The sequence below is a fragment of the Choloepus didactylus genome, chromosome 2 (genome assembly GCF_015220235.1).
Source record: "Choloepus didactylus isolate mChoDid1 chromosome 2, mChoDid1.pri, whole genome shotgun sequence".
NCBI classification, from domain to species: domain Eukaryota; kingdom Metazoa; phylum Chordata; class Mammalia; order Pilosa; family Megalonychidae; genus Choloepus; species Choloepus didactylus.
This window is the reverse complement of record NC_051308.1, coordinates 1,913,425-1,938,160: the sequence shown is the minus strand read 5'-3', so window position 1 is coordinate 1,938,160 and position 24,736 is coordinate 1,913,425. Positions and strand designations below refer to the sequence as shown.

Genomic DNA, 24,736 nt, shown 5'->3' with positions numbered 1-24,736 from the left:
AAATCCAACAACTAAGGATAGCTCTTCCACTCCTCAGTGGGCAGGAACCGGAAGACGGAGACTGATGCGCCAGCTAATCCCACCCAGCCAAAGATCGGAGGCCCAAGTGAAGATGCGGTGCGGGATGCCTTGTTGGGTAAAGCCCAGAAAGCCCCAGCCACCAATCAGCCATCTGCATTGTCAGCCCCAGAGAAGATGAATCCTTCCGCTTTTTGGACACCAGAGAGCCAGATGGGTCCAGCAATGCCAGGTAAAAGGCTTAGGGAGAGAGCCTCACTTTCTGTACTTAAGCTTGGCTCAAATCAAGGTTATACTTAAAAAATGTTAAGGAAATATCTTAAGAGAATGAAGACAGTTAAAGTGAAGACTTTGGGGGGTGGGATGGAGTGGGGAACATGACATTTGCACTGATTAAAGTAAGGAACACCTACTAAATACATTCATATGTAGTCAATATATACATACTCCAGGGATACCATTACATTTATTTGTAAATAAATTAGAGGTAGGAAGTTTTAATACCTAGCTTAAGGAAACTAATTACCTAAGTGCTAAATTTTAGGTTATTTTGAGATAAAGCAGCATAGTTCCTACATATTTATGTAAATTCTTTTTACCCTGTCCATCTTCTAAGCAAGTGAATGTCAAGAAAATATTATGTAATCTTTGAATGATTAGTTGTGTTAGTAATTCACTGTTATGCTTCCAATTTAACTTAATCTATCATTTTTGTTTTAAAATATGTTCACACTGCTCCAGCATTACAGGATTCCATCCTTTATAATTTCTTTGTTTGCACATTTATATTCGCATGACCATATGACATATTAGCAGAAGTATAGATTATCACATTTCTATATGCTTTTTTTTCATTAGAGAAAGTGTGGGTTTACAGAACAATCATGCATAAAATACAGGATTCCCATATAACACCCTATTATTAACACCTTGCATTGGTGTGATACATTGGTTACCATTTTTATAATTTACTATTAACCATAGTTCATGGTTTAACTTAGGGTTTACTGCTTGTGTAGTGCAGTTACATGGATTTTTTTTTAAGTTATGCTATTACCATATATACAACTAACATTTCCCCTTTTAATCACATTCAGATTTATATTTCAGTGCCGTTAATTATATTCACAATGTTGGGTTACCATCACCACTGTCCACTACCAAAACATTTCCATCGTTCCAAATAGGAACTCTGTACATTTTAAACCTTAACTTCCCATTCCCTGTCCCCACCCCATCCCCTGATAACCTATATTCTAGATTATGACTCTATGAGTTTGCTTATTGTAATTATTTCATATGACTGAGATCTTACAATATTTGTCCTTTTGTGTCTGGCTTATTTCATTCAGCCTGATGCCTTCAAGGTCCATCCATGTTGTTGCATTTATAAGAACGTCATTCCTTTTCACAGCTGAGTAATATTCCTTTGTGTGCATAGACAACATTTTGTTTATCCACTCATTAATTGATAGACTCCATTTGCTTTTGCAAATGTCTTTTCAGTGAATTGCATACACTTTATTGAAATAATCTGTTGCTATTTTAATAATTTTTTGATTATTTAAGATTTCAAAATATTTATCCATTCAACTTGTTAAACATCTGCTATGGAGTTGCCCCCTTCCTCTAAAATATCTGCAATTTTTTAGGGTTAAAGGTCACAGGTACTACAAGTTCATTATTTTAATAACTTTTATTATGAAAATAGAAGGTAAGATATGGAAGATGCAAAATAATAAAAAGGGAAAAGGAAAATGACTTAAAATACCACCCTCTTTTGAAAACTACTTTTAGTATTTTATTTTTATATTTTATTTCTATTATATTTGATATTTCCTCCCACTCTTTTCTTTATCCACCTAGACATATATTTTTACTTTGTGGTTTTTAAGTGCCGTGCCCCTGTACAGATGTGTCTGCAGAGTGTGCGAATTCTATGAAGGGCTTTTCTTTTTTCGCTACTAGTTACATCTTCTTTATATGCCTGCTTTTGAGCCATTCCTTGTTGGTACTGCCACCTACTAGGAAAATCAGCCACTATACCCAAGCCTTGGGATTTACCCTCACCCATTTTCTCTGTGGAGAAGGTGTGTATGGGGAAGTCAGCCCCCTAAGAAACAGTTATGGAGACCACGTGTTTTGAATGAGTGCAGCATTGACCTAGAAAGGGCTGGGGCAGACAAGTGCTCACTGCACCTTGGTGGTAGAGAGGCGCACGTGAGCACGAAGGAATTAGCTGAAGGATGAGTGGGCACCAGAGCCCAGGTCCCCTCTCATCCTGCCTTGATTAGCTTTGGTCCTGGCTCTGCCTTTAGAACTCAAGAAGTGACTCATTTCTCTGGACCTCCATTTCCTCATCTGGATTCCAACCTGACAGTTGGCCCCTAGGTTCCTTCCAGCCCTGAGAGCCCTGAAGTTTGGGGAATGCTAAATAAGCTGTGCTCACGCGGCACTCGGTCGCCACTGGCCGTGATGGGAATTGCTGCTGTCCCCTGGTCAGTGTGCACACAGCCTCGGATTCCTTTTGCAGGTTGTGCCACAGGCCAAGACGCAGCTGCCTGGAGCTGGCACCTAATTTGAAATTTATTGTCCTTTAAATAATAAGGCTTTGGCTCTGAAGATGGAAAGAAGGACATTTCACAGAGGAAGAGGGATTAGGTGTCCAGTTAGTATTTATAATATGTAATATTTTTTCCTTTTTACTAAAATAATGCATACTTACTGTACAAAATTTGAGAAATACTAAAAAATATTAAAATGAAAATTAAGATCATCTAACAACACCCATCTTTGCCATTCTGTTCTGGTTTCTCTGGTTACTTTTATTTATGGATAAAGGTGCACATGTTTATTCATTTTTAACAAAACTGGGATTTTCTTTCTTTCTTTCTTTCTTTCTTTTTTTTTACAAAAATTTTTTAAAAGTTCAGGGGTGAGAGGGTCCAGAAGATGGCAGCATAGACAGGAGTGGAAGCTAGCTAGTCCCCCTGGAACCAGGAACAACTAGTAAATAATCTGGAATAACTGCAGGGGGACAAATGTGACTGTCCACTTATCATACACCAACCTGAATTGGGAGGAATGCCTGAGATCACAGCATAATATCTGGAGGTAAAAACTGCAGATCCAAGCCAGGGGCCCCCTCCCTTCACGGCCTGAACTGCAAAGCTTCACAGTGCTAGAGAGCAGCACTCTCCGAGCAAGTGAATATAACTCAGCTGAGCTCCAGCTGGGGTTTTAATTAATAAACGTGGACTGCTCAATATAAGCTAAGAATCCCCAACAAGCAGATAGAGGATTTTGGTGACTACTGATATTGGAGAGCCAGAGGACCTCTCTGGGAGGGAGGGGAAGCCCAGAGGACCCGGTGCTATCTCTGGCCGACAGATGAAATTGAGGGGTGGCCACAGACCAGCCCTGAAAGGGGGGCTTTCCGTTCCTTTTTTGGCTCAGTGTAGAAAGCCTCAGCGATTTTCAGTTCCCAGCACTCTGACCCAGACAAAGGTGGAGATAGCAGAGAAAGAGAGACTATTCAAATGCTAATGACCTCTCCCTAGGGGGTGTATCTTCCTGAGAGGAAGAAGGGGGAACCCAACTATGCTTCCTGCCTTCCATTCAAAACCAGATCCCAGAGCCTGGGGGAAAACAACCACGGGCCACACCTCCTTACATCAGTCTGGAGGTATAGGCTGACAAACACCACCTGTTGGGCAGAAAAATCACAGTGACTTGAGGCCTCAGAGGGTATACCAGTATTCTAAGACTCACCCTCAGGGATACATGATACTATTGCCTCCTTCTGAGACCTGAGCCCATTCTGGTCTGGGAGAACCTGATTGGGGTAACCAAGGAAATCAGATGCCTAGACAACAGAAAACTACAACCTACATTAAGAAAAATGAACTTATGGCCCAGTCAAAGGAAGAAACTTACACTACAACTGAGATACAGGAATTTAAACAACTAATACTAAATCAATTCAAAAAGTTTGGGGAAGATATGGCAAAAGAGATGAAGTGTATAATGAAAACACTGGGTGTACATAAGGTAGAAATTGAAAGTTCAAGAAAACAACTGGCAGAATCTATGGAAATGAAAGGCACAACACAAAAGATGAAAGACACAATGGAGACATACAACAGCAGATCTTAAGAGGCAGAAGACAACACTCAGGAACTGGAGAACAAGGCACCTGAAAGCCTACATACAAAAGAGCAGATAGAGAAAATAATGGAAAAATATGAGCCACTTCTCCAGGAATTGAATGACAACATGAAACACAGGAATGTATGTGTCATGGGTGTCCCAGAAGGAGAAGAGAAGGGAAAAGGGGCAGAATCGATAATAGAGGAAATAATCAATGAAAATTTCCCATCTCTTATGAAAGACATAAAATTACAGATCCAAGAAGCATAGCGTACCCCAAACAGAATAGATCTGAATAGGCCTATGCCAAGACACTTAATAATCAGATTATCAAACATCAAAGATAAAGATAGACTCCTGAAAGTAGCAAGAGAAAAGCGATCCATCACATACAAAGGAAGCTTGATAAGACTGCGGATTTCTCAATAGAAACCATGGAGGCAAGAAGGAAGTGGTGTGATATATTTAAGACACTGAAAGAGAAAAACCACCAACCAAGAATCCTATATCTGGCAAAACTGTCCTTCACATATGAGGGAGAGCTTAAAATATTCTCTGACAAACAGACAATGACAGAGTTTGTGCACAAGATACCTGCTCTTCAGGAAACACTAAAGGGAGCCCTACAGACAGAAAGGAAAAGACAAGAGTGAGAGGTTTGGAACACAGTTTTGGGAGATAGTAGCACAACAATGTAAGTACACTGAACAAAAATGACTGTGAGTATGGTTGAAAGAGGAAGGTTAGGACCATATAGGACACCAGAACAAAAGATGAAAGATAAAGCTTGGGACTGTATAGCTCAGTGAAACTTAGGGGGTTCAATGATTGTGATAAAAGGTACAAATATGTTTTTACATGAGGTAGAACAAATGAATGTCAACATCGCAAGGTGTTACAAATGGGGTGGGATTGGGGGAAAAATACAGTCAATGCAAACTAGAGACTATAGTTAACAGAAACATTGTATTATGCTTCCTTTACTATAACAAAGGCAATATACCAAAGCTAAATGCATATGGGGGCAGGAGGAAATAGGGGAAGGGTGTGGGACTCCTGGCATTGGTGATGTTGTCTGACTCTTTATTCTAATGTAGGTTGATGCTATCTTTCCTTTTGTTGCTTTCTAGCTGTCATGGTTTTTTTTTTCTCTCTCTCTCTTTTCTTTTTCTTTTGCCTCTCTACATTCTTTGACTCTTCCTCCTTCTTTGTGGAAGAAATGCAGGTGTCCTTATATAGATAGTGGTGATGGTGGTGAATGCATAAATACGTGACTATACAGGGAACCATCAATTGTTTACTTAGGATAGAATGTATGGTGGGTGAAAAAACCCATCTTAAAAAAATGGGTTGGTGAAGAAACCTTGAGGGCACTATATTGAGTGAAACAAGACGGACATGTAAGGACAAATATTGCAGGGTCTCACTGATATGAACTAATTATAATATGTAAACTCATGGACATGAAATATAAGTTACCAGGATATAGAATGAGGCTGAAGAATGGGGAGCAGTTGCTTATTATGAGCAGAATGTTCAACTGGGGTGAACTTAAACATTTAAAAATAGACAGAGGTGATGGTAGCATGTCGTGAGAATAACTAACAGTGCTGAATGGTATGTGTATGTGGTGGAAAGGGGAAGCTCAGAGTCACGTATGTCACCAGAAGGAAAGTTGGAGGTTAAAAGACGGGAATGTATAAAACAGTGAATCTTGTGGTGGACAATGTCCATGACTAACTGTACAAATATTAGAAATCTCTCTCATGAACTAGAACAAATGTATGACACTATAACTACAAGTAAACAATAGAGGGCATATAGGAAAAATATATACGTATTGCAAACTATATACTACAGTTAGTATTTTAACATTCTTTCATGAACAGTAACAAACGTACTATACCAATACTATGATACAATAATGGAGGGGGGTGTGGTTAGGGGTATGGGAGTATTTGAGTCTCCTTTTTTTGTCTGTTTCTTTTCTGAAATAACAAAAATATTCTAAAAATTGAAAAAAAATTGTGGTGATGGATGCACAGCTGTATGATGGTACCTTGGGCAATTGCACACTTTGGATCTTTGGATAATTGTATGGTGTGTGAACAATCTCATAAATAAATAAATAAATAAATATTCAGGGATAAAAAAAGTGGGAAGGAAAAACAACTTTGCAAAGGCTGGGCGGGGCCCTGGCTGTGATATGGTTTCTGTTTAAATGTCACCTGTCTCCTCCCCCTCTATTAATCCCTAAAACGACCAGCACAGAATCCCTACCCTCCAATTTCAGTTGAATTAAAGATCCAGTATTACATACATAGATCCAAAAAATGCAAAGGCATGTTCAGGTCCCGACCCCTGGTCCTGTAGGTGAGGACCCATTATAAATAAGATCTCTTCAAGATGTTACTTCAATTAAATTATAGCCAAACAATCAGATTGGGCTGTAATCCAGATTTCTGAGGTCCTTTATAAACAGAGTGAAAGTCAGATGGAGAGAGAAGCCACAGGGAGTAGCCAGAAGCTGGAAGTCAATGGAACCAGAAGGAGAAAGAAGACTTTGCCATGTGATGGAAAAGCCAAGGAACCCCAAAGATTGCTGGTTGACCATGAGATACCAACCCCACGAGGAAGAAAGCCTTCCAGCTTCTGAAACTGAGAGCCAATAAATTCCTGTTGTTAAAGCAAAAAAAAGAAAAAAGAAAAAAAAGAAAAAAAAAAGCATCACTGTGACATACGTCCTGAGTTTTCCAAGGAGCATCAACTAATACAATAAATATGGACACGTTAAATTTTCTGCCACCTCCTTCCCTCAGACAGTGCTGTGAGGCTGTGTGCCATGTTCTTTAATGCAATCTTGTGGGGGCAGATATATTTCGTCTTGATTAGGTTGGAACCTTTGGATTAGGTTGTTTCCATGGAGATGTGACCCACCCAACTGTAGGTGATAACTCTGATAAGATTATTTCCATGGAGATGTGGCCACGCCCATTCAGCATGGATCTTGATTAGTTTACTGGAGCCTTATAAAAGCTCAGACAGAAGGAACTCAGGGCAGCTGCAGCTTAGAAAGGCATTTTGGAGATGCCACTGAAAGCAGACTTTTGCTGGAACTTTGGAGATGCTAGCCCCAGTTTGCTCCAGAGAAGCTAAGGACAAAATTCCCCAAGAGCAACATTTTGAAGAAGGCACAGGAGCTGAGAGAGGAATTGGAACACAACCTGGGATCAGCAGATGCCAGCCACGTGCCTTCCCAGCTAACAGAGGTTTTCCGGACACCGTTGGCCTTCCTTCGGTGAAGGTATACGTGAGTTGATGCCTTAATTTGGACATTGTCTTGGCCTTCAGACTGTAGCTTTGTAACCAAATAAACCCCCTTTATAAAAGCAAATCCATTTCTGGTATTTCGCGTAACAGCAGCATTAGCAAGCCAGAACAGGCTGATACCAAGGTTAATACTGACCATGTAGCACAGAGAGTGAGGAGACTCAATTCTTCATCTATCACCCTGGCAAAGATGAAAAATGATAATAATTAGTGTTTAGAGGAGTACAGAGACACAAACAAGTCTTACATAAGTCTAGTGGAAATGAGATTAGGACAGGCTTCCAGAGGGTAGTTTCTGAAGCCTTAAAAATGTGTATGTCCTTGAACCCATCATCTGCCTCCTGGGAACTTAGTCTAAGTGTGCTACTAGTTAAGGTTGTGTGCAGATATTTGGCTGCACAACTCAATGTCCACTGAGTCCACTCCAGCAAAGGGGAGCAGAATCGTTGTTGGAGTTGGTTGCAGCCATAGGGCCTGCTCTCTGGGATCCAAGTCCTCTGTCAACAGCCTGTCTGCTTGTATCTGACCTAGCAGGGGAAGGAAATGTGGTTTCTAGCACTGCAGGGTGCTAGAAGGTGGTGTTGTAGCTACATCAACATTGAATCATTTTTTTGAAACTCAGGGATTCGCATCCAGTCCAGCAGGTCAGCCTCTTTTAAGGAACTGGGTTGCAACATGGATTGAGGAGCATGTGTGGCTTCTGGTGCCTTTCATTTTCATGGATCTCCCTGCTAAACATACCAAAGCCTCGTTGTTGAGCAGAGCTCAAGAGGTAATTAGAGTGAGCAGCTGTGTCCTTTGTGTTATAACGGAAGGTACTTCATTCAGAGAGGATGCTCTTACAAAGGATTTTTTGAAGTGCCTTTTTTTTTCATGTGCTCCATATTTTTCTTGAGTATTTAATCTTTTCATTATGCTGGATTTTCTCTTTTATCAGCAAACAGTTTTGAAACTATAGAACAGCATTTCTGGGAAGGCAGTTTGAAATTGTTGAAGCCTGATAAGTACTACAGCTTTACAGCTGGTTGTGCTCCAACATGTTGTCAAGAGTCAACCGAAGTCTCAAAGGGATGCAAGATCCAATTAAAGAAAATTCATTTCTCACAATGAGGACAGTCAGATTCACCCCCAACCCTCCATGGGAAAAAAAATGGTTATTTCCATGAAATTATTTTGATAGGAGTAAGTCCTCTTTTATTGACCTACTTCTTTGGAAAATGTCATTTAACCAGTTATTATCAGCCAATGCCTTTAGGTGCCCCATTATACTGGGGCACTTAGAGAAAAGTTAGTCTTGGAAAGACACCTCCTATCTTCTACAAGGTTTTAATCTGAAAGTGTAATGGGGGTTGTGTAATTTTTTTAAAAAAGTTGAACTCTGTAGGTGATTTGTACAATACATTCGATTTTGTAACCCCTGACCCACATGTAGGTCATACGCAAGGAGTCACTTGGTTTTGAACAGCTTGTAGTTGGCCAACTGTGACTCAGAGAGCAGAATGGTTCCGTGGGAAAGCTCTTGCTTTGGATCCATCTGTGTTCCCATTCTAACACCACCTATTGCTAACAATAAGTTATTTAACTTCCCTGAATACTCTGAAGATAATAATATATCTCCTTGGAGTTGCTGAAACTATTGCATGAGTTATTATATTTAAAGTGTCTCTCAGGAAGTGTTAGCACTGTATGTATTTTTGCTAGAATATTCAAATCTCACATAATTTGCTAGGAAATTAGGAAAAGAGGGCCATGCGTCTGTTAGATATTAATTTAAATAAAAAATATAAACAGTACAGTGGTCCCAGTGCTGAGTTCTTCAGAATTAAGATGAGCAACCGTTTCATCAGAAAGAGAGAAGGTGAGGGAATTGTGTTTTCCAATTGGGTGAAAGACAAACCAGTTAACTCTCTGAAAAAAAACTGGGGGTGTGTGAAAAATTTTGTTTTGTTTTTATTCCTGGGTCATTATTTTCACAAGAAAAGGTGCTGGCTTTTGTCAAAATGCCTTTTATGCACTAATTGAGAAGCTTATGTGGGTTTTTTCCTTTGTTCTTTTTATATGGTGTGTTACATTAACGGGTTTTCTTATGCTGAACCATCCTTGCATTCCTGAGATAAATCATGGCTCATTATATTTAAAAAGTGGGACATGGGTTCACAGCCATGTGACCTTCCCCTTTCCAAATTTATTATCAGAGAGAAAGGTAAAAGAATTCACAGAGGTTCCTTTGCAAGCTGAGCTGACAGTCAGATGTGGGGAGAAAATCAGAGAGGGGGAAGTGGTAAAACAGTGGTTTTTGGTAATTTAGTTCTTTGATTCCCCTCCCATTGAGGGGCCGCTAGCTTTGTGTGTGCAGCTGCTGGGTGGATGGAGTGTTTTGCAAACGAGTGGGTTTCTTTCTCCACAACTCAAACCCTGTGCTCCTTTGGTTGCTTGACAAACAGCAGGTATTTAGAAAAATCGGCTTTAACTCTAAAACACAGTTATGTTTCCCATGTCTTTACTAAGGAACATTGCAGAAGCTAAGAGTATGTGAAAAATAACCTAAACAAGGCTCACAGGGAGCCTCCAAAATATTTTTGAAAACTCTTAGACTTTCAAAGTGGATAACAGCAAGAGATTTGCTTGGCAAAAACACTGGTTCGATCTCAATTCAGGACCAAGTCCCTGAAAATAGGTTCAAAATACTTACTGGCCTGCAAATTGCACTCTGGTCTTTCTGCAGGCAGTAAAAAAGTAATAAAATAAATACGATTCACATCCTCCTTATTTCTCTGTATTAAACAGTGCTGTTCTCTGCGGGCAGGTGCTTACAATCCTTGTAGTATAGCTGCCTGGACTAGACACATGCATGATGGAATCTCGCAGATCTGCCTTGCTGGAATCAGGCAAGAAAGGAAGGAATCCAGGTATATGGAGAGATGCTCTGTGTCTGGGGTCCTGGCTGTGCTCTGCAGCTCTGAATGTCTGGGGGGAGCATGTCCTGAGTCTCCCACATGGAACATTGACTGGATGCAGTCACAGAGCCTCTTTGTTGTCACAGCAGCCCTGTGCTGAGCAGGGACTTTCACGCTTGTGGATGGGGAAACTGAGGCATGGATAGAGAGGCCACAGAGAGGAAAGCAGACAGTGGGAGGAAGCAATACGGGAACACTGGGATGCCAAGTTTGGCTGTGTGGGGGCCGCATGTGGCTTTCAGGGCCCTGGGCCCCCAACTCCATCAAAAAATAGGAAGGATTATGTTTTATGACTGTGTTGGTATAAAGACAGATATTAGCCAGGCCGGGTTCATTATTACATATTCATTATTATCATGTTCATTGTTTTCTTCTGGTTTTATAGGAAATTAAATGAAAATCTCTTTGTGGGCCCCTAAAAGTGCCATGGCCCCTGGGCTCTAGGTGCACGGTGCCTCAGGGCTGGGTAGGCCCTGGCAAAGGGAAAATGCAGTTGTGCTTTGCAGAATGAGTAGAAAGAGTTTGAATAAATGGACAAGAAGGATTTTGGCAAATTGCATGAGCAGACATAGGGAATTGTGGATGGAAATGACGTGAGCAGGGCACTCCAGCTGCCCAAAGCAAAGGGGGCTTGTTGGGAATAGGGGGCATATCGAGAACTGTGAATTCCTGGCTGATTTCAGGAGGAGAGTACCAGGAATTAGAGACGTCAATACTCAAAGCCAGGTGAAAGATCAGGACCCATCCTTGGCACAGCTTTCACCCACCCATGGCAAAATGAGAAAAAGAAGGATCGGGCACTGAGCTTATAAAGCTAAATTAACTCAATTTAAAGAACTGGCCTTTTATGGAACTAGATCCTTTCTAAGTTGGGAATTTAAACATGTCCGCCTTTTATAATGACAGGAAGGGGGGATGGTCTTAGCAGATGCTCGTTTCTTTTAATGCTTTACTTGACAAAATATAAAATTGACAACCCTACATTGGCCCCCAAAGTTATTTTGAAATCTTTTTAGTCTGCAAAGTCCAAAGGTGTCAGGATCACCATTCTAGAAAATCTCTTGCCATGTGTATGAGAACCCACGTCTTGATGGCCCAGTGCTACGTGAGCTCCTCGTTTCGCTCTGTGTCCCGTCCCCATGCTTCTGCTGGGACACAGGTCTGCCAGCTCCAGCCGACAACCACTGTCCTCCCTGGCTGAGCAGCCCCTACCCTGCCCCGCCCAGCCACAGCAGGAGCTTTTCCCAGTGTCTCTCTCCACTTTGGCTCCACTGTGGTCGCTGTCTTCTTATACTGTGTCCTGCTGGCTGCTCTCCCTTTCCCTCCCCTCACTGTTATGGATGGAAGTGGAGTTTCCACCCTACAGTGAGGTGGACAACAGTGATAGAAATCAGTTTGAAAGGTAAAATCTGATTTCTCTAGCCTACAAGGGATTGCTTTTATCTTCCTTATCTCTCATTCTTCTTGAGCATGGTGCTTACAAAGGAGAGCCCAAGTTAGTTGTCTATACATAGGCAGGCATGCATGGGTCCTTTACAGTAACTCAACGGGGCAGAGAACAGTGAACCTGCTGAGGCGTTGGCCAGGAAAAGCAGCCATGGGCTAACGGGATTGAGCCACTGATTGGGTGTGGGTGGAAGCCTTGCACCAGGACCGTCTGAGGGCTGGAAGGTGGGGAGGAGGAGGGAAGGCTGGAAAAGAGGGGCTGCAGCTAGGAGCTATTTCTGAGGCTATGAGGGAAGGGGGTTGCATGATTTGGAACTGACTGGCTGCAGGAATGAGTGAAAGATGCCTTCATGAAATACATGTATCTGTTGTCTATATTAGTCAGGATTCTCTTGGGAAACAGAAACAACAGATGTCTGTAAATATGAGATTTTATAAAAGTGTCTTACGCACCTGTGGGGATGCACGAGTCCAAATTCCATAGGACGGGCTGGAAGCTGGCAGCTCTGAAGGTTTTCGATGGACTCCCCAGGAGAGGCTGGCTGGCTGAAGTAGAGATGGAAATTCTCTGTTCTGGCTGCTGAATTCATCACCTCTCCTTTTAAAGACTCCAACTGATTGGATTAATTGTTTCTCATTGTGGAAGACACTTAGTTGATTACAGATGTAATCAGCCACAGATGCAATCAATATTCTGGTGATTTGAGTCCACGAAATGTCCTTGTAGCAGTGGACAGGCCGGTGCTTGCTTGACCAGACAACTGGGCACCATCACCCGGCCAAGTTGACACATGAACCTAACCATCACATTGTCCATCCGTCGAATGGCATAAACACATGACTTCAGTAATCATTTAACTGCTTTCTGGCTCTACTACTGCATGTAATACCTCAGCACCTTTCCATTTTCTGGTTGACTTTATGATACCTAGTAAATTCACAGTTGCAAATTATCAAAAAATTTTGCATACTACCTTTAAAGAGTCTCATTTCAATTGCAGGTGCTAGGAACATTTCTGTTGATGCTGTAGGAGTAAAGAAGCTTGAAAATATTTTTAATTTAATGCCATTAAGCATTAGATTATCCAAAACTCCCACTTGAAACCGTATTACCACAGCCTAAGACTAACTCACTGACTTATTAATAATTGTATTGTCAATGTAATAAATGCACGATGCGGTTGGCTACTAGCTGGCAACTGAGTGAATGCATCATTGTGGCACATCAGAACCCAAGGATACAAACCCTGAGATGATTATTTGCTCTACATGTTATTAACTGAACACACTGGTTGAACAATGAGCAGCCTAACATTAATTAAGTCAGTAGCACTGACTTCCACCAACCACCAGGCAGACCTGCCCACCTGTAAATCACCTCTGGTGTGAACCTGGGCAGGTGCCGAACCTCTCTGAGCCTAATCTGGAAAAATGGAGCTAGGCACGCCGGCCATGAGGGCCCTGGAGGGAATGTGGAGAGCATGCCTCAGTGCCTCAGACATGAGGTGTGCTCAGTTTTACTTTTTTAAAGGAAAGTCTCTTGTTTTAGTTTCCTGGGCTGTTAAAGCAAATGGCATGAAATGGGTCGGGTTAAACAGTGGGAATTTATTTCCTCATGGTTTTGAGGCCGGGAAAATGGCCAAATCAAGGCGTCACCAAGGCGACGCTTTCTCGCCGATGACTGGCCTTCTGGGGCCAGCTGCCGGCCATCCTCCTTCTCTTCTGGGTTCTGTTGATGTTCAGCTTCTGGATGCTCAGTCTGTGGCTTTCTCTATCTCATGTCTGAATTTATCCCATGTATAAAGGTCTCCAGCAGGAGGATGAAACCCATCCTGGTTGAGGTGGGTCACACCTTAACTGAAGTCACCTTATGAAAAGGTCCTACTTCCACTGGGTTCATACCCACAGGGATGGAGTAAATTTAAGAACATGTTTTTCTGGGGGTAGATGCAGCTTTAATCCCCCATACCTTTCTTGATCATTTGTATTCCCCATTGCACGAAATCCTGAGACTGACCTTGACTTCTCTAGCCTGGGTCTTGCCGACCTTCTCCAGGGATGAGGGTGGCCGTCTTGGTACAGTGTACTGGCTTGCTCTCCTCTCTGTCCAGGGCTTTGTCCTAGCCATATATTCTGCTCGATTAAATCAGTCATAGTAGTTATCTAGTGTTTAATATCAAACATAAGGCCTATGTTTAGTAGAAAAATAAGTCATCTTAAAAAACTAAATAAGGCTATAGTTTCTGATGCACCTGTGATATAGATTTTATTTATTTTCTGCAGATAGTCGCTCCTCAGGGAAGAACAGAAAAGAGGAAAACTCTATTTTTAAGTCAAAGAATGATCGAGGAGGAGTGGAACACCCATCCCCAGAAACAGGTAAAGGTAAACCTTGGACGCTCGTCACCCAGTATAGAACTCTGCAGAACTGCTTGTCCTCTGGTTGAGGCTATTAGAAGAAGCCTCAAGAGTTCGTGACAAGAGTGATGATTTGTGGATCAGAAGAACTGTGTGCTCATCTCCGCTGTCACTCTTCACTTTGGGCCTCAGTGTTCCCTTTTGGACGTTGGTGAGGCCATTCACTCTCGCCTCTCCCAGTGGTAACATTCTATGAGAAAATCAATACTCACAGCATAGTGGTGGAGAACATGGGATCTAGGATCAGCTGACAAGGGTGCTTGTCTCATGGAGTTGTTCGGGAGATTAAATAGGACAATTAATATAAAGCATTTAAGCACATTGCTCGGCTCATTATATGAGCTCAGTAAGTAAATGGCTACTATTATGAAGCTATTAATACCTCGTTCTCCCAGTGCTCCACTGACAAAAACAGAAGATGGTAGGAATGCGGAGAGGGTGTGGAAGTACAGGTAATAGTTAATAAATGGAAGAAGAGTACTGTTGCGGTTTGCTAATGCTGCTGATGTGCAAAATACCAGAAATGGATTGGCTTTTATAAAAGGGGGTTTATTTGGCTACAAAGTTACAGTCCTAAGGCCATAAGGTGTCCGAGGTAAGGTGTCAGCAACAGGGTACCTTCACTGGAGGATGGCCAATGGTGTCTGGAAACCGCTGTTAGCTGGGAAGGCACGTGGCTGGCGTCTGCTTGCTCCTAGGTTGCATTTCAAAATGGCGTTCTCCAAAGTGTTGCTCTTGGGGCATTTTTGTCCTCTCTTAGCTACAGCTCCTCTTCAAAATGTCACTCTCAGTTGTTCTAAGGTCCCTCCGTTCATGAGCTGTTTTTACGTGGCTCTAGTAAACTAATTAAGGCCCACGCTGAATGGGCGGGCCCATACCCCCATGGAAATTACCTAATCACGGTTATCACCTACAGTTGGGTGGGTCACATCTCCATGGAGGCAACCTAATCCAAAGGTTCCAACCTAATTAGCACTAATAAGTCAGCCCCCATGAGGTTGCATCAAAGAACATGGCTTTTTCTGGTGGACGTAATATATTCAAATTGGCACAAGTACCAAAATTCCATAAATTATTTTAACTAGCAAGAAACCACTATAAAGAACTTAGTCCTGTAGAAAGGTAGGTTTTAAACTTAAATTCCGCTATCTAATTAGTAAGAGAAAATTCAGGAGGACACAGTATGACTCTTAAGCTATAGATCTAACCATCAAGAAAATGTTCTTTCTGTCCTAGAGTATTTTTTTGTAATATCTGGACCGTATTAAAATATAATTTTAAAACATAGATGACTACATGTTTTCTAAGAACAATCCAGGTGTCAAGCAACTGGGTGCTTCCCCCCCATCCCCCAGGTCCTCTGACTTACTAGACGGACCCTGCCCCAAAATATTGGAATAGAAGTGGCCCTTTTCCCCGTTGATGTGCAGAGGGAATCCAGAGCTATCAGGAGTGGAGTTCCTCAGCCACCGACCCCAAAATGTAAAGCCTTATCTGTACTCACCCTCTCTCTCTGCTTGTCCCCCATCCTGAAGGAAGAGGCGCCCCTCCTTCTGAGGTCAGTCCCTCTACCTGACCTGACCTTGATCCAGCCCTTTATCTCCTCAGGAACATTTCCCCATCATTTATTAACTCTCCAGTGTTTTAAATCTGTTTCTCTACTGGCTCATCCCCCAAAGCTGCAAAAGCATTCATGACTCTCCCAATACACTGAAAAAAAAAAAAAAAAAAAAAAAAAAAAATTCGAGGGGGGTCCCCAGGCTTCATCTCACTTGGCCTGTCTTTGGCATCGGATACAGCTGGTCACTTCTTGAAATCATCTCATCCCTTGGCTCCCAAGACTCCACTTCCTCTTCGTTATCCTGCTTCTCTGATCTGTTCTTTTTGGTTCTCTTCTCTTGCCTGCCTGCTAAAGGTTGGTGCTCCCTGGGACTTGGTCCCCTGACGTCTTCTCCCTTCTTCTCTGGCAATTGCACCCACACTCAAGGCTGCAGCCACCATCTCTATGCAACAGGTCCCATAGATTCAGGCCCAGATAATCCCAGAACCTAAAGGAAGATTCCATAGGCATCCCTACCTGAAAATGCCCAGAGATAAACTTATCTCACCCACCCACCCCAAACAAGTTCCATCATATGACATCTAAATCTCTCAAGCAAAAATCCTGTGGACCACTCCTTTTTATGTCTGTCCTTCCACAAAATTCTATCATAGTAACTATAATATTCTATCATACTTTTTCACCTGAGTGTCTGTCTAACCAGGTTTCAGGTCGCTCAAAACTTGCCTCACTCTGTGAGAAGCAGTAAACCACGGTAGTTATGGCCGTGGGCTCTGGAGTGACACTGTCTGGGTTTCTGTCCCAGCTCCACCACGTACCTGGTAGTCCTAGTCAAGTCACTTAATTCTTGGTGCTGCAGCTCTCTCATTTGTAAGTGGGGATAATAACAGTACCAACTTGCTGTGGGGAGAATTGAATTAAGACATAAAGCACTTAGAGCAGTGCTGGCACTTGTTAGCATTAGCTTATTATTTTTGATTTCCAGCACTTGACTCAGTCCCTGACACATGGAAGGCTCTGAGAGAAAAGGAAAGAAGGGAGGGAGGGAGCATTGCTATGAAATCAGGTTACCCAATGGAGATTTTCACTCTTCTAGTTCCACCAGTTGGCAAGACTCCTGCAGCTAGAAATAATTCTAATGTATCATCTCCAAACCCGGCATGAGATCAGACTAAGAATAGAGCCTGCTGAGCTTGATCATACAGGCTGATCTGGGCACAGCCTGTTCCTTCCATCCCCTCGCAAGCCTTTAAAGGCTGCTTTCTGGTCTGGGTGTCCAGGACAGCCTCACAGGAAAAACCCTATGAAGGAGAATTAAAGACTTGACTTTCCTTAACTGCTCTTGGCCAAAATTCCACCAGCATATTTTGAAGTTAGTTTTTAACAACAGTCCTCCCAGCTGAGCGTAGGGCCATGGATTTAGAAAATGAAATAACTCTAAGTCCCCACCAGAACAAGAAACCAGGACTTGGTCCATACTTATTGTAAAGTGAGAATGACCATGTATGAATCCATAAATGTAATGTATGACTACAATGAAAAATTTACAGTCAGAATGGCTTTTTTCCTCACCTGTTACAGTTGGGCATAAGGGTGATCTGATTGCAATGTTTGCACCCACTAATGGCAAACACATTTGTGGAAAAGAGATCTGAGGTTGAGACCTAGCCCTGCAACGTACAAGCTGTGTACTCTAAGGCAAATTACTTGACCTCTCTGTGCCTCAGTTTATCTGCAAAATGGTGGTAATATCAGTACTACTTTAATAGAGTTGCCTGGATTAAAGAAAGTGGTGTGTGCCAATTGCTTATCATACAGTAAATGGCAGCTGTTGTTACCATGTGCCTCTGATTTCACAGGTGCAGTGCTTCCACTGGCTTTAGGCATGGCCATCACTGCTTTGCTACTTCTCATGGTTGCCTGCAGACTACGACTGGTGAAACAGAAACTTAAGAAAGCTCGTCCCATAACATCTGAGGAATCGGACTACCTCATAAATGGGATGTATCTCTAATAAATGGGGGCAAGCTCGGGGGGAAGCACATGTTCCAATTACACTTTATCAGGTTGTGGAAATTTACCACCTCTTTTGTTTCTAATTGTACTAAGGAAACTACTGAAAATCCAGAAGATTCTGCAAATCCTAAACTTTTGTTTTTATTATTTATTGTGGAGGGATTTTTTGTGTATGAGAAGTATGTGAAATATTTTGAAATATAGAGAGGAGTCCACATCTATAAAGACATTTACAAATCTCATTCTGATTTACAGAACTGTCCTGAAAGTTGAAATTTGTAGTAAGCCAAGGCAGAAAATTCCATCTCTCAAGAGGTGGCCTTAGGATGGCAGTGTTAACCCTTTGCTTTTAGAAGCCAACCATTGGCCTAGGGCAAACTCGAACCCTTCATGCACAGTGTCCCCTCATTCAGTAGCCCTCCTAGTCCCCACCTGAAGCCACCACTGCTCTCCTTTCTCTTCTCCCTTTCAGAACCTCCTGGGAATGGATCTCAAGTGAGCTTATACCTCGTATGAGATGTTCTCTGTTGCAGGAATGTCTGAATTACAAACCTTAGGAGCAAATCGATGAGGCCTCAGGGAAGATAAACATGGGTTGTTCCCAGTGCCGCTGGCATCATGTCATTGCGATGCCTTGTTAAGCTGAACTTTGGGAGAAGAAACTCAAACCGTGCATTACAAATGGCTCTAAGATGGTCTTGAAGTGAGATGGGGAAGCAGGGAACCTGGCAGGCCAAAAGTTTTAACAGAAAATGACCTGAGGCAAAGTGAGCAAGGAAGACGATTGGTACTTTCCTGTATTTATTCAACACTGCTTCATGGTCCAGAACACTGCAGCTTGTTCCTATAACCGCTGGTTTTCAAACTCAGTCATTGTTTGATGGAAGAGAAAAATGCATTCAAACAGAAAAGCAGAACACTGAGTGGATTTCTGGGTACAACTTCTGTAAAAGTGTCACCCATGTTTAGGTATCAGCAAGTTCTCTTGTCCAATTTGGAAGGAGCCAGAATTTTCCATTATTTTTAATGCTATTAAATAAAATGTTACCATGTGGAATCAGCTAATGCCAGGCTTATGGTTTCTGGAGCATAAAGTGATTTTGCACAAATTCATCTTTACAGAAAACCAGCATCTAGCATAGCATCTTTCCCCCTTTAATCTCTAGGATTTTAAAAACAAATTATTCCCATCATCATTTAATATGAGGAGTCTATGCAGTCTAGAAATGAGTCTCCTGAGAGATATTTATAGTGTGGTGCTTGTCTACACTCACATGATGTTCATAGTTACATAATTTTTTTTACCATGCCTGGCAAATCTTATTAAAAACTTGAAAAACATTAGAGTGTAGAACATATTATCTTCAGATTAAATGCGAAGTAAAGCTATTCATTTAGCAATTTGGATGGGGATAATAACATATCACAATACATTAATAAATGGAAATGTTACTTGTAGAAAACAAAGAAGTATCTAGCTGTTTCCTGAGAAACTCAAGCATTTTGTTGAATGTTTAGAGTTGAGCAAAGATTTAAATTTCTCAAGAGCAGTTTGGAGAAATTGTGTGAATGAGCTTAAGACGTGTGTACTCTCTCTCTAAGGCTGTACAGTTTTTTTATAGAGAAGGTTGTCACCTACAGACACACCTAATAAAATAAAAACTGATGAGGCATGTGTTTTTCAGCACCGCATCTTTTATACATGAAGAGATACTTGAGAAAAGATGTCCAGTGTCTATGTAAACAATGTTCCTTTAATAAATTGCATTTTATTCTTAAACCTTTTTATAACCCTTTAATCATAATAACTAATAGTAGCTAATATCTTCTGAACTGTTTCTATATTAACATGATTTAATTGTACCAACTCTATTTTACAGAGGGAGGAAATTAAGCATTAGCAAAAAGTCCCTATAAAGCATATTGGAGGGAAGGAGACTCAAGGTCTACAAAATATCTATATTAACAAATGGGCTAAATGGGATTTTTAAAAGTCATCTTATCTGTGATTATCTAATTGAAGGAGTTCTTCATCTAAGACAATTCAGAAATAATTTTAAAGGGAAAGGTAAGTCCACAGTTCACGTCTCAAACCCATTCTTGTTTCTTTATGCAATTTTATTGAGATACATGCATACTCCATACACTCCATCTGAAGTATACAATCAATGGCTCATTGTATCATCACATAGTTGTACACTCATCACCATGATCAAATTTAACACATTTTCATCACTCCAGAAAAATAAAAATAGAAAAAACCCAAAACATCCCATACTGCTTATCCCCCCCATTACTGAGCCATAGTATTGGTGTGATATATCTGTTACTATTGATGAGAGAATATTAAGATATTACTGTTAACTACAGCCCATAGTTTGAAATAGGTGAATTTCCCCCATATATGGCTCTATTATTAACTCCTTGTAATAGTGTACATTTGTTTGAGTTCATTAAAGAACTTTATCCTTGCACAGTTAATCGCAGTCATTGTCCACCACAAGATTCACTGTTTTATACATTACCATGTTTTAACCTCCAGCTTTCCTTCTGGTGACATACATGACTCTGAACTCCCCCTTTCTACCACATTTGCACACCATTCAGTACTATTACACAGTAATGTGCTACCATCACCTCTATCCATTTCCAAACGTTTAAAATTGACCTCGTTACAAATTCTGCACATCTTAATCAACTGCTCCCCATTCTCAAGCTTCATTCTATGTCCTGATAACCTATATTCTATACTTTATGTCTATGAGTTTGCATATTATTAGTTAGTATCAGTGAGATCATGCAATATTTGTCCTTTTGTGTCTGACTTATTTCACTTAACATAATGTCCTCAAGGTTCATCCATGTGGCATGCTTCAGAACTTCATTCCTTCTTACTGATGAATAATATTCCATTGTATGTATATACCACATTTTGTTAATCCATCGATCTGTTGATGGACACTTGGGTTGCTTCCATCTTTTGGCAATTGTGAATAATGCTGCTATGAACATCAGTGTGCAAATGTCTGTTCATTTCCCCGTTTCAGTTCTTCTGGGAATATCCCGAGTAGTAGGATTGCTGGGTTGTCAGGTAACTCTATACTTAGCTTCCTGAGGAACCACCAAACAGTCCTCCACAGCAGCTGTACCATTTTACATTCCCGCCAGCAGTGATAAGTGTTCCTATTTCTCCAAATCCTCACCAACACTTATAGTTTCCTATTTGTTTAATAGCAGCCATTCTAGTGTGAGATATCATCTCATTGTGGCTTTAATTTGCATTTCCCTAATAGCTAGTGAAGCTAAGCATCTTTTCATGTGCTTCACAGCCATCTGTAGTTCCTCTTTGGAAAAATGTCTATTCATGTCTTTTGCCCATCTTTTAATTGGGTAGTTTGTCTTTTTATTGTTGAGTTGTAGGATTTCTTTGTATATTATGGATATCAAATGCCTATCAGATATATGGTTTCCAAATATTTTCTCCCATTGAGTCAGTTGCCTTTTCACCCTTTTGACAAAGTCCTTTGATGCACTGAATTATCCTATTTTGAGGAGGTCCCATCTATTTTTACTTTCACTGCTTGTGTTTTGGGTGTAAACTCTTAAGAAACTAGCCCCTGTCACTAGATCTTGGAAATGTTTCCCTAAATTTTCTTCTGGGAGTTTTATGGTCCTGGTTCTTATATTTAGGTCTTTGATCCATTTTGAGTTAATTTTTGTATAGGATGTGAGTCCTCTTTCATTCTTTTGGTTATGGATATCCAGTTCTCCCAATGTCATTTATTGAAAAGACTGTTCTGTCCCAGATGAGTGGACTTGGGAGACTTGTCAAAAATCAGTTGACAGAGAAGCAGCTGCAAAGCTGAGTGGAGGAGGCAGGAACCTTAGTGCGAGCCATTGTTGGGTGGGCAACATTGCCGGGATCACAACTATCGAGGCGGTGAAGCGCAAGATCCAGGTTCTACAGCAGCAGGCAGATGATGATGAGGAGAGAGCCGAGCACCTCCAGGGGGAAGTGGAGGGCGAAAGACGGGCTTGGGAACCAGCTGAGGCTGAGGTGGCTTCCTTGAACGGTCGGATTCAGCTGGTTGAAGAGGAGCTGGACCGCGCTCAGGAGCGCCTGGCCACTGCCCTGCAAAAACTGTAGGAAGCGGAGAAAGCTGCCGATGAGAGCCAGAGAGGTATGAAGGTTATTGAAAACAGGGCTTTAAAAGATGAAGAAAAGATGGAATTCCAGGATATCCAACTCAAAGAAACTAAACACATCACAGAAGAGGCAGATTGGAAGTACGAGGAGGTGGCTCGTAAGTTGGTGATTATTGAAGGGGACTTGGAACGCACTGAGGAACGAGCTGAGCTGGCAGAGTCCCGTTGCCAAGAGATGGATGAGCAGATCAGACTGATGGACCAGAACCTGGAGTGTCTGAGTGCTGCTGAAGAAAAGTATTCCGAAAAAGAAGACAAATGTGAAGAGATAAAGATTCTTACTGATAAACTTAAGGAGGCAGAATCCCATGCTGGGTTTGCTGAGATATCAGTAGCCAAGCTGGAAAAGACAATTGATGATTTGGAAGATAAACTGAAATGCACCGAAGAGGAGCACCTCTGTTCACAAAGAATGCTGGACCAGACTCTGAGTGACCTGAATGAGATGTAGAGCACCCCAGTCCCGCCCTGCCGCTGCTCCTCCCTTTCACCCCGACTGCCTGAGGCCAGCCTGCCAGAAGCTGACTGTTACACTGAGGGCTGATCTTTAACTGGAAGGCTGCTTACTCCAATCGCCGTATACCACACACCCACCCACCCATCCCTGGCCCTTTGTCTTTTTCAACAAACTGCCTCTGTCTCTCCCAGAGATTGCAGCTGGGCTAGGGGCTGAGCACCTTTGGGAACAACATTTAAGGGAATGTGAGCACAATACAAGTGTCTTTAAAAGCATGTTGTGATGTATACATTTTGTAATTACCCCCCTTTTTTTTGTTTGTAGCAATCATTTGTAACACATTCCAAATAATTCCACAGCTCTGAAAAAAAAAAAATTAATTGACAATAGCCTAAGTCTCTCCCTGAGTATCTCTTTGTTGCTCAGATGTGGCCTTTCTCTCTAACTAAGCCACCTCGGCAGGTGATCTCACTGCCCTCCCCACTACGTGGGCCCTGACTCGCAGGGGTGTAAATCTCCCTGGCGATGCAGGATATGACTCCCAGGGATGAATCTGGACCCGGTATCGTGGGATTGAGAACATCTTCCTGACCAAAAGGGGGATGCGAAATGAAACTTCATTTCTCAAATGAAGTTTCAGTGGCTGAGAGATTTCAAATGGAGTCAAGAGGTCACTCTGGTGGACATTTTTACACACTATATAGATAACCCTTCTTAGGTTTTAATGTATTGGAATAGCTAGAAGTGAATACCTGAAACTATCAAACTCCAACCCATTAGACTTGACTCTTGGAGACGATTGTATAACAATGTAGATTACAAGGGATGAGTGTGATTGTGAAAACCTTGTGGATCACACTCCCTTTATCCAGTATATGGATGGATGAGTAGATAAATGGGGACAAAAACTAAAAGAAAAATAGGATGGGATGGGGAGGGGGAATGATTTGGGTGTTCTTTTTTACTTTTTATTTTTTATTCTTCTGGTGTAAGGAAAATGTTCAAAAATAGATTGGGGTGATTAATGCACAAGTATATGGTATTACTGTGAACAGTTGATTGTACACCATGGAGGATTGTATGGTATGTGAATATATCTCAATATAACTGAATTTAATTAAAAAATCCTATTTTAAAAAGTGGCAAGTTATAATGAGGAGGTAGATAAGGGGTATGGGAGGATTGGGGTTTTCTCTTTCTTTTCTGGAATGAAAATGTTCTAAAATCGATCGTGGTGATGTATGCACAACTACATGATGATACTGTGAGCCATTGATTATATACTTTGGATGGTGTGTATTGTGTGTATTGCATTAAAGAAAAAACAATCATTGACAATAGATCTGAGGGTCTATTTCTGAACTCTCAATTTGATTCCATTGACCGATATGTCTATATGCCAGTCCCACTGGGCTTTATAATATGCTGTATAATATGCTTTTTTTTTTTTTTTGGATCACTGTAGCTTTATAATATACTTTAAGGTCAGGAAGTGTGATGCCTCCATTTCATTCTTCTTTTTCAAGATGTTTTTTGGCTACTCAAGGCCCCTCGCCCTTCCAAATAAATCTGATAATCAGCATTTCCATTTCTGCAAAGTAGGCTGTTGGAATTTTGATTGGGATTGCATTGAATCTGTAGATCAATTTGGGTAGAATTGACATCTTAATGACATTTAGCCTTCCAATCCATGAACACAGAATGTCTTTCCATTTGTCTAGGTCTTCTTTGATTTCTTTCAGCAATGCTTTTCTGTGTGAAGTTCCATTACATCCTTGATTAAGTTTATTCCTAGATATTTGATTCTCTTAGTTGCTACTATAAATGGAATTTTTTTCTTGATTACCTGCTCGGATAGCTCATTACTAGTGTATAGAAACACCACTGATTTCTGCATGTTGATCTTGTATCCCACCACTTTACTGAACTTGTTCATTAGCTCAAGTAGCTTTGTTCGCTTTTTTCCACCCCCCAGGATTTTCTAAATATAGGCTTATGTCTGCAAATAGGGAAAGTTTTATGTCTTTCCAGTTTGGATACTTGTTTCTTGTTCTTGTGGTTTGCATCCATTTCATTGAGAAAAGGCCCACCTAAACCATCTTCCTGAAACTTGGAATTTATTTTCCTTTAACCCTTAGTACAAATGGATGACTTCAACAACTCCATCCATCTAAAGTG

General features: G+C 41.3%; 2 protein-coding genes across 6 annotated transcripts in view; both read left to right on the top strand.

Annotated features, from left to right (window-relative positions):
• The window catches only part of LRP11 (LDL receptor related protein 11), a 43,261-nt gene extending 23,586 nt beyond the window's left edge, over nt 1-19,675 (top strand). The window contains exons 4-7 of one of the 5 annotated variants that reach the window (XR_005214325.1): nt 38-250; nt 10,304-10,406; nt 14,184-14,279; nt 17,739-17,784. Coding sequence is in view for 4 of the 5 variants with exons in the window: in XM_037819326.1 (XP_037675254.1) it covers nt 38-250; nt 14,184-14,285; nt 17,739-17,893 (470 nt within the window). In the remaining variant the exon portion in view is untranslated. Of the gene's footprint in view, nt 1-37; nt 251-10,303; nt 10,407-14,183; nt 14,286-17,738 lie in introns of all 5 variants that reach the window. The other 4 variants (XM_037819331.1, XM_037819326.1, XM_037819351.1 and 1 more) reach the window with 4 other exon arrangements.
• Nucleotides 19,676-21,371: 1,696 nt separating this feature from the next.
• Nucleotides 21,372-23,034, top strand: LOC119521277 (tropomyosin alpha-3 chain-like). The gene has a single exon (XM_037819375.1). It carries the CDS (start codon nt 22,079-22,081, stop codon nt 22,550-22,552), a length of 474 nt encoding a protein of 157 aa, XP_037675303.1. The 5' UTR covers nt 21,372-22,078; the 3' UTR covers nt 22,553-23,034.
• The last annotated feature ends 1,702 nt before the right edge of the window (nt 23,035-24,736 follow it).

Excerpts from the sequence above, each read along its gene's own strand:
- LOC119521277 (XM_037819375.1), top strand. The coding sequence starts at position 22,079 with ATGAAGGTTATTGAAAACAGGGCTTTAAAAGATGAAGAAAAGATGGAA.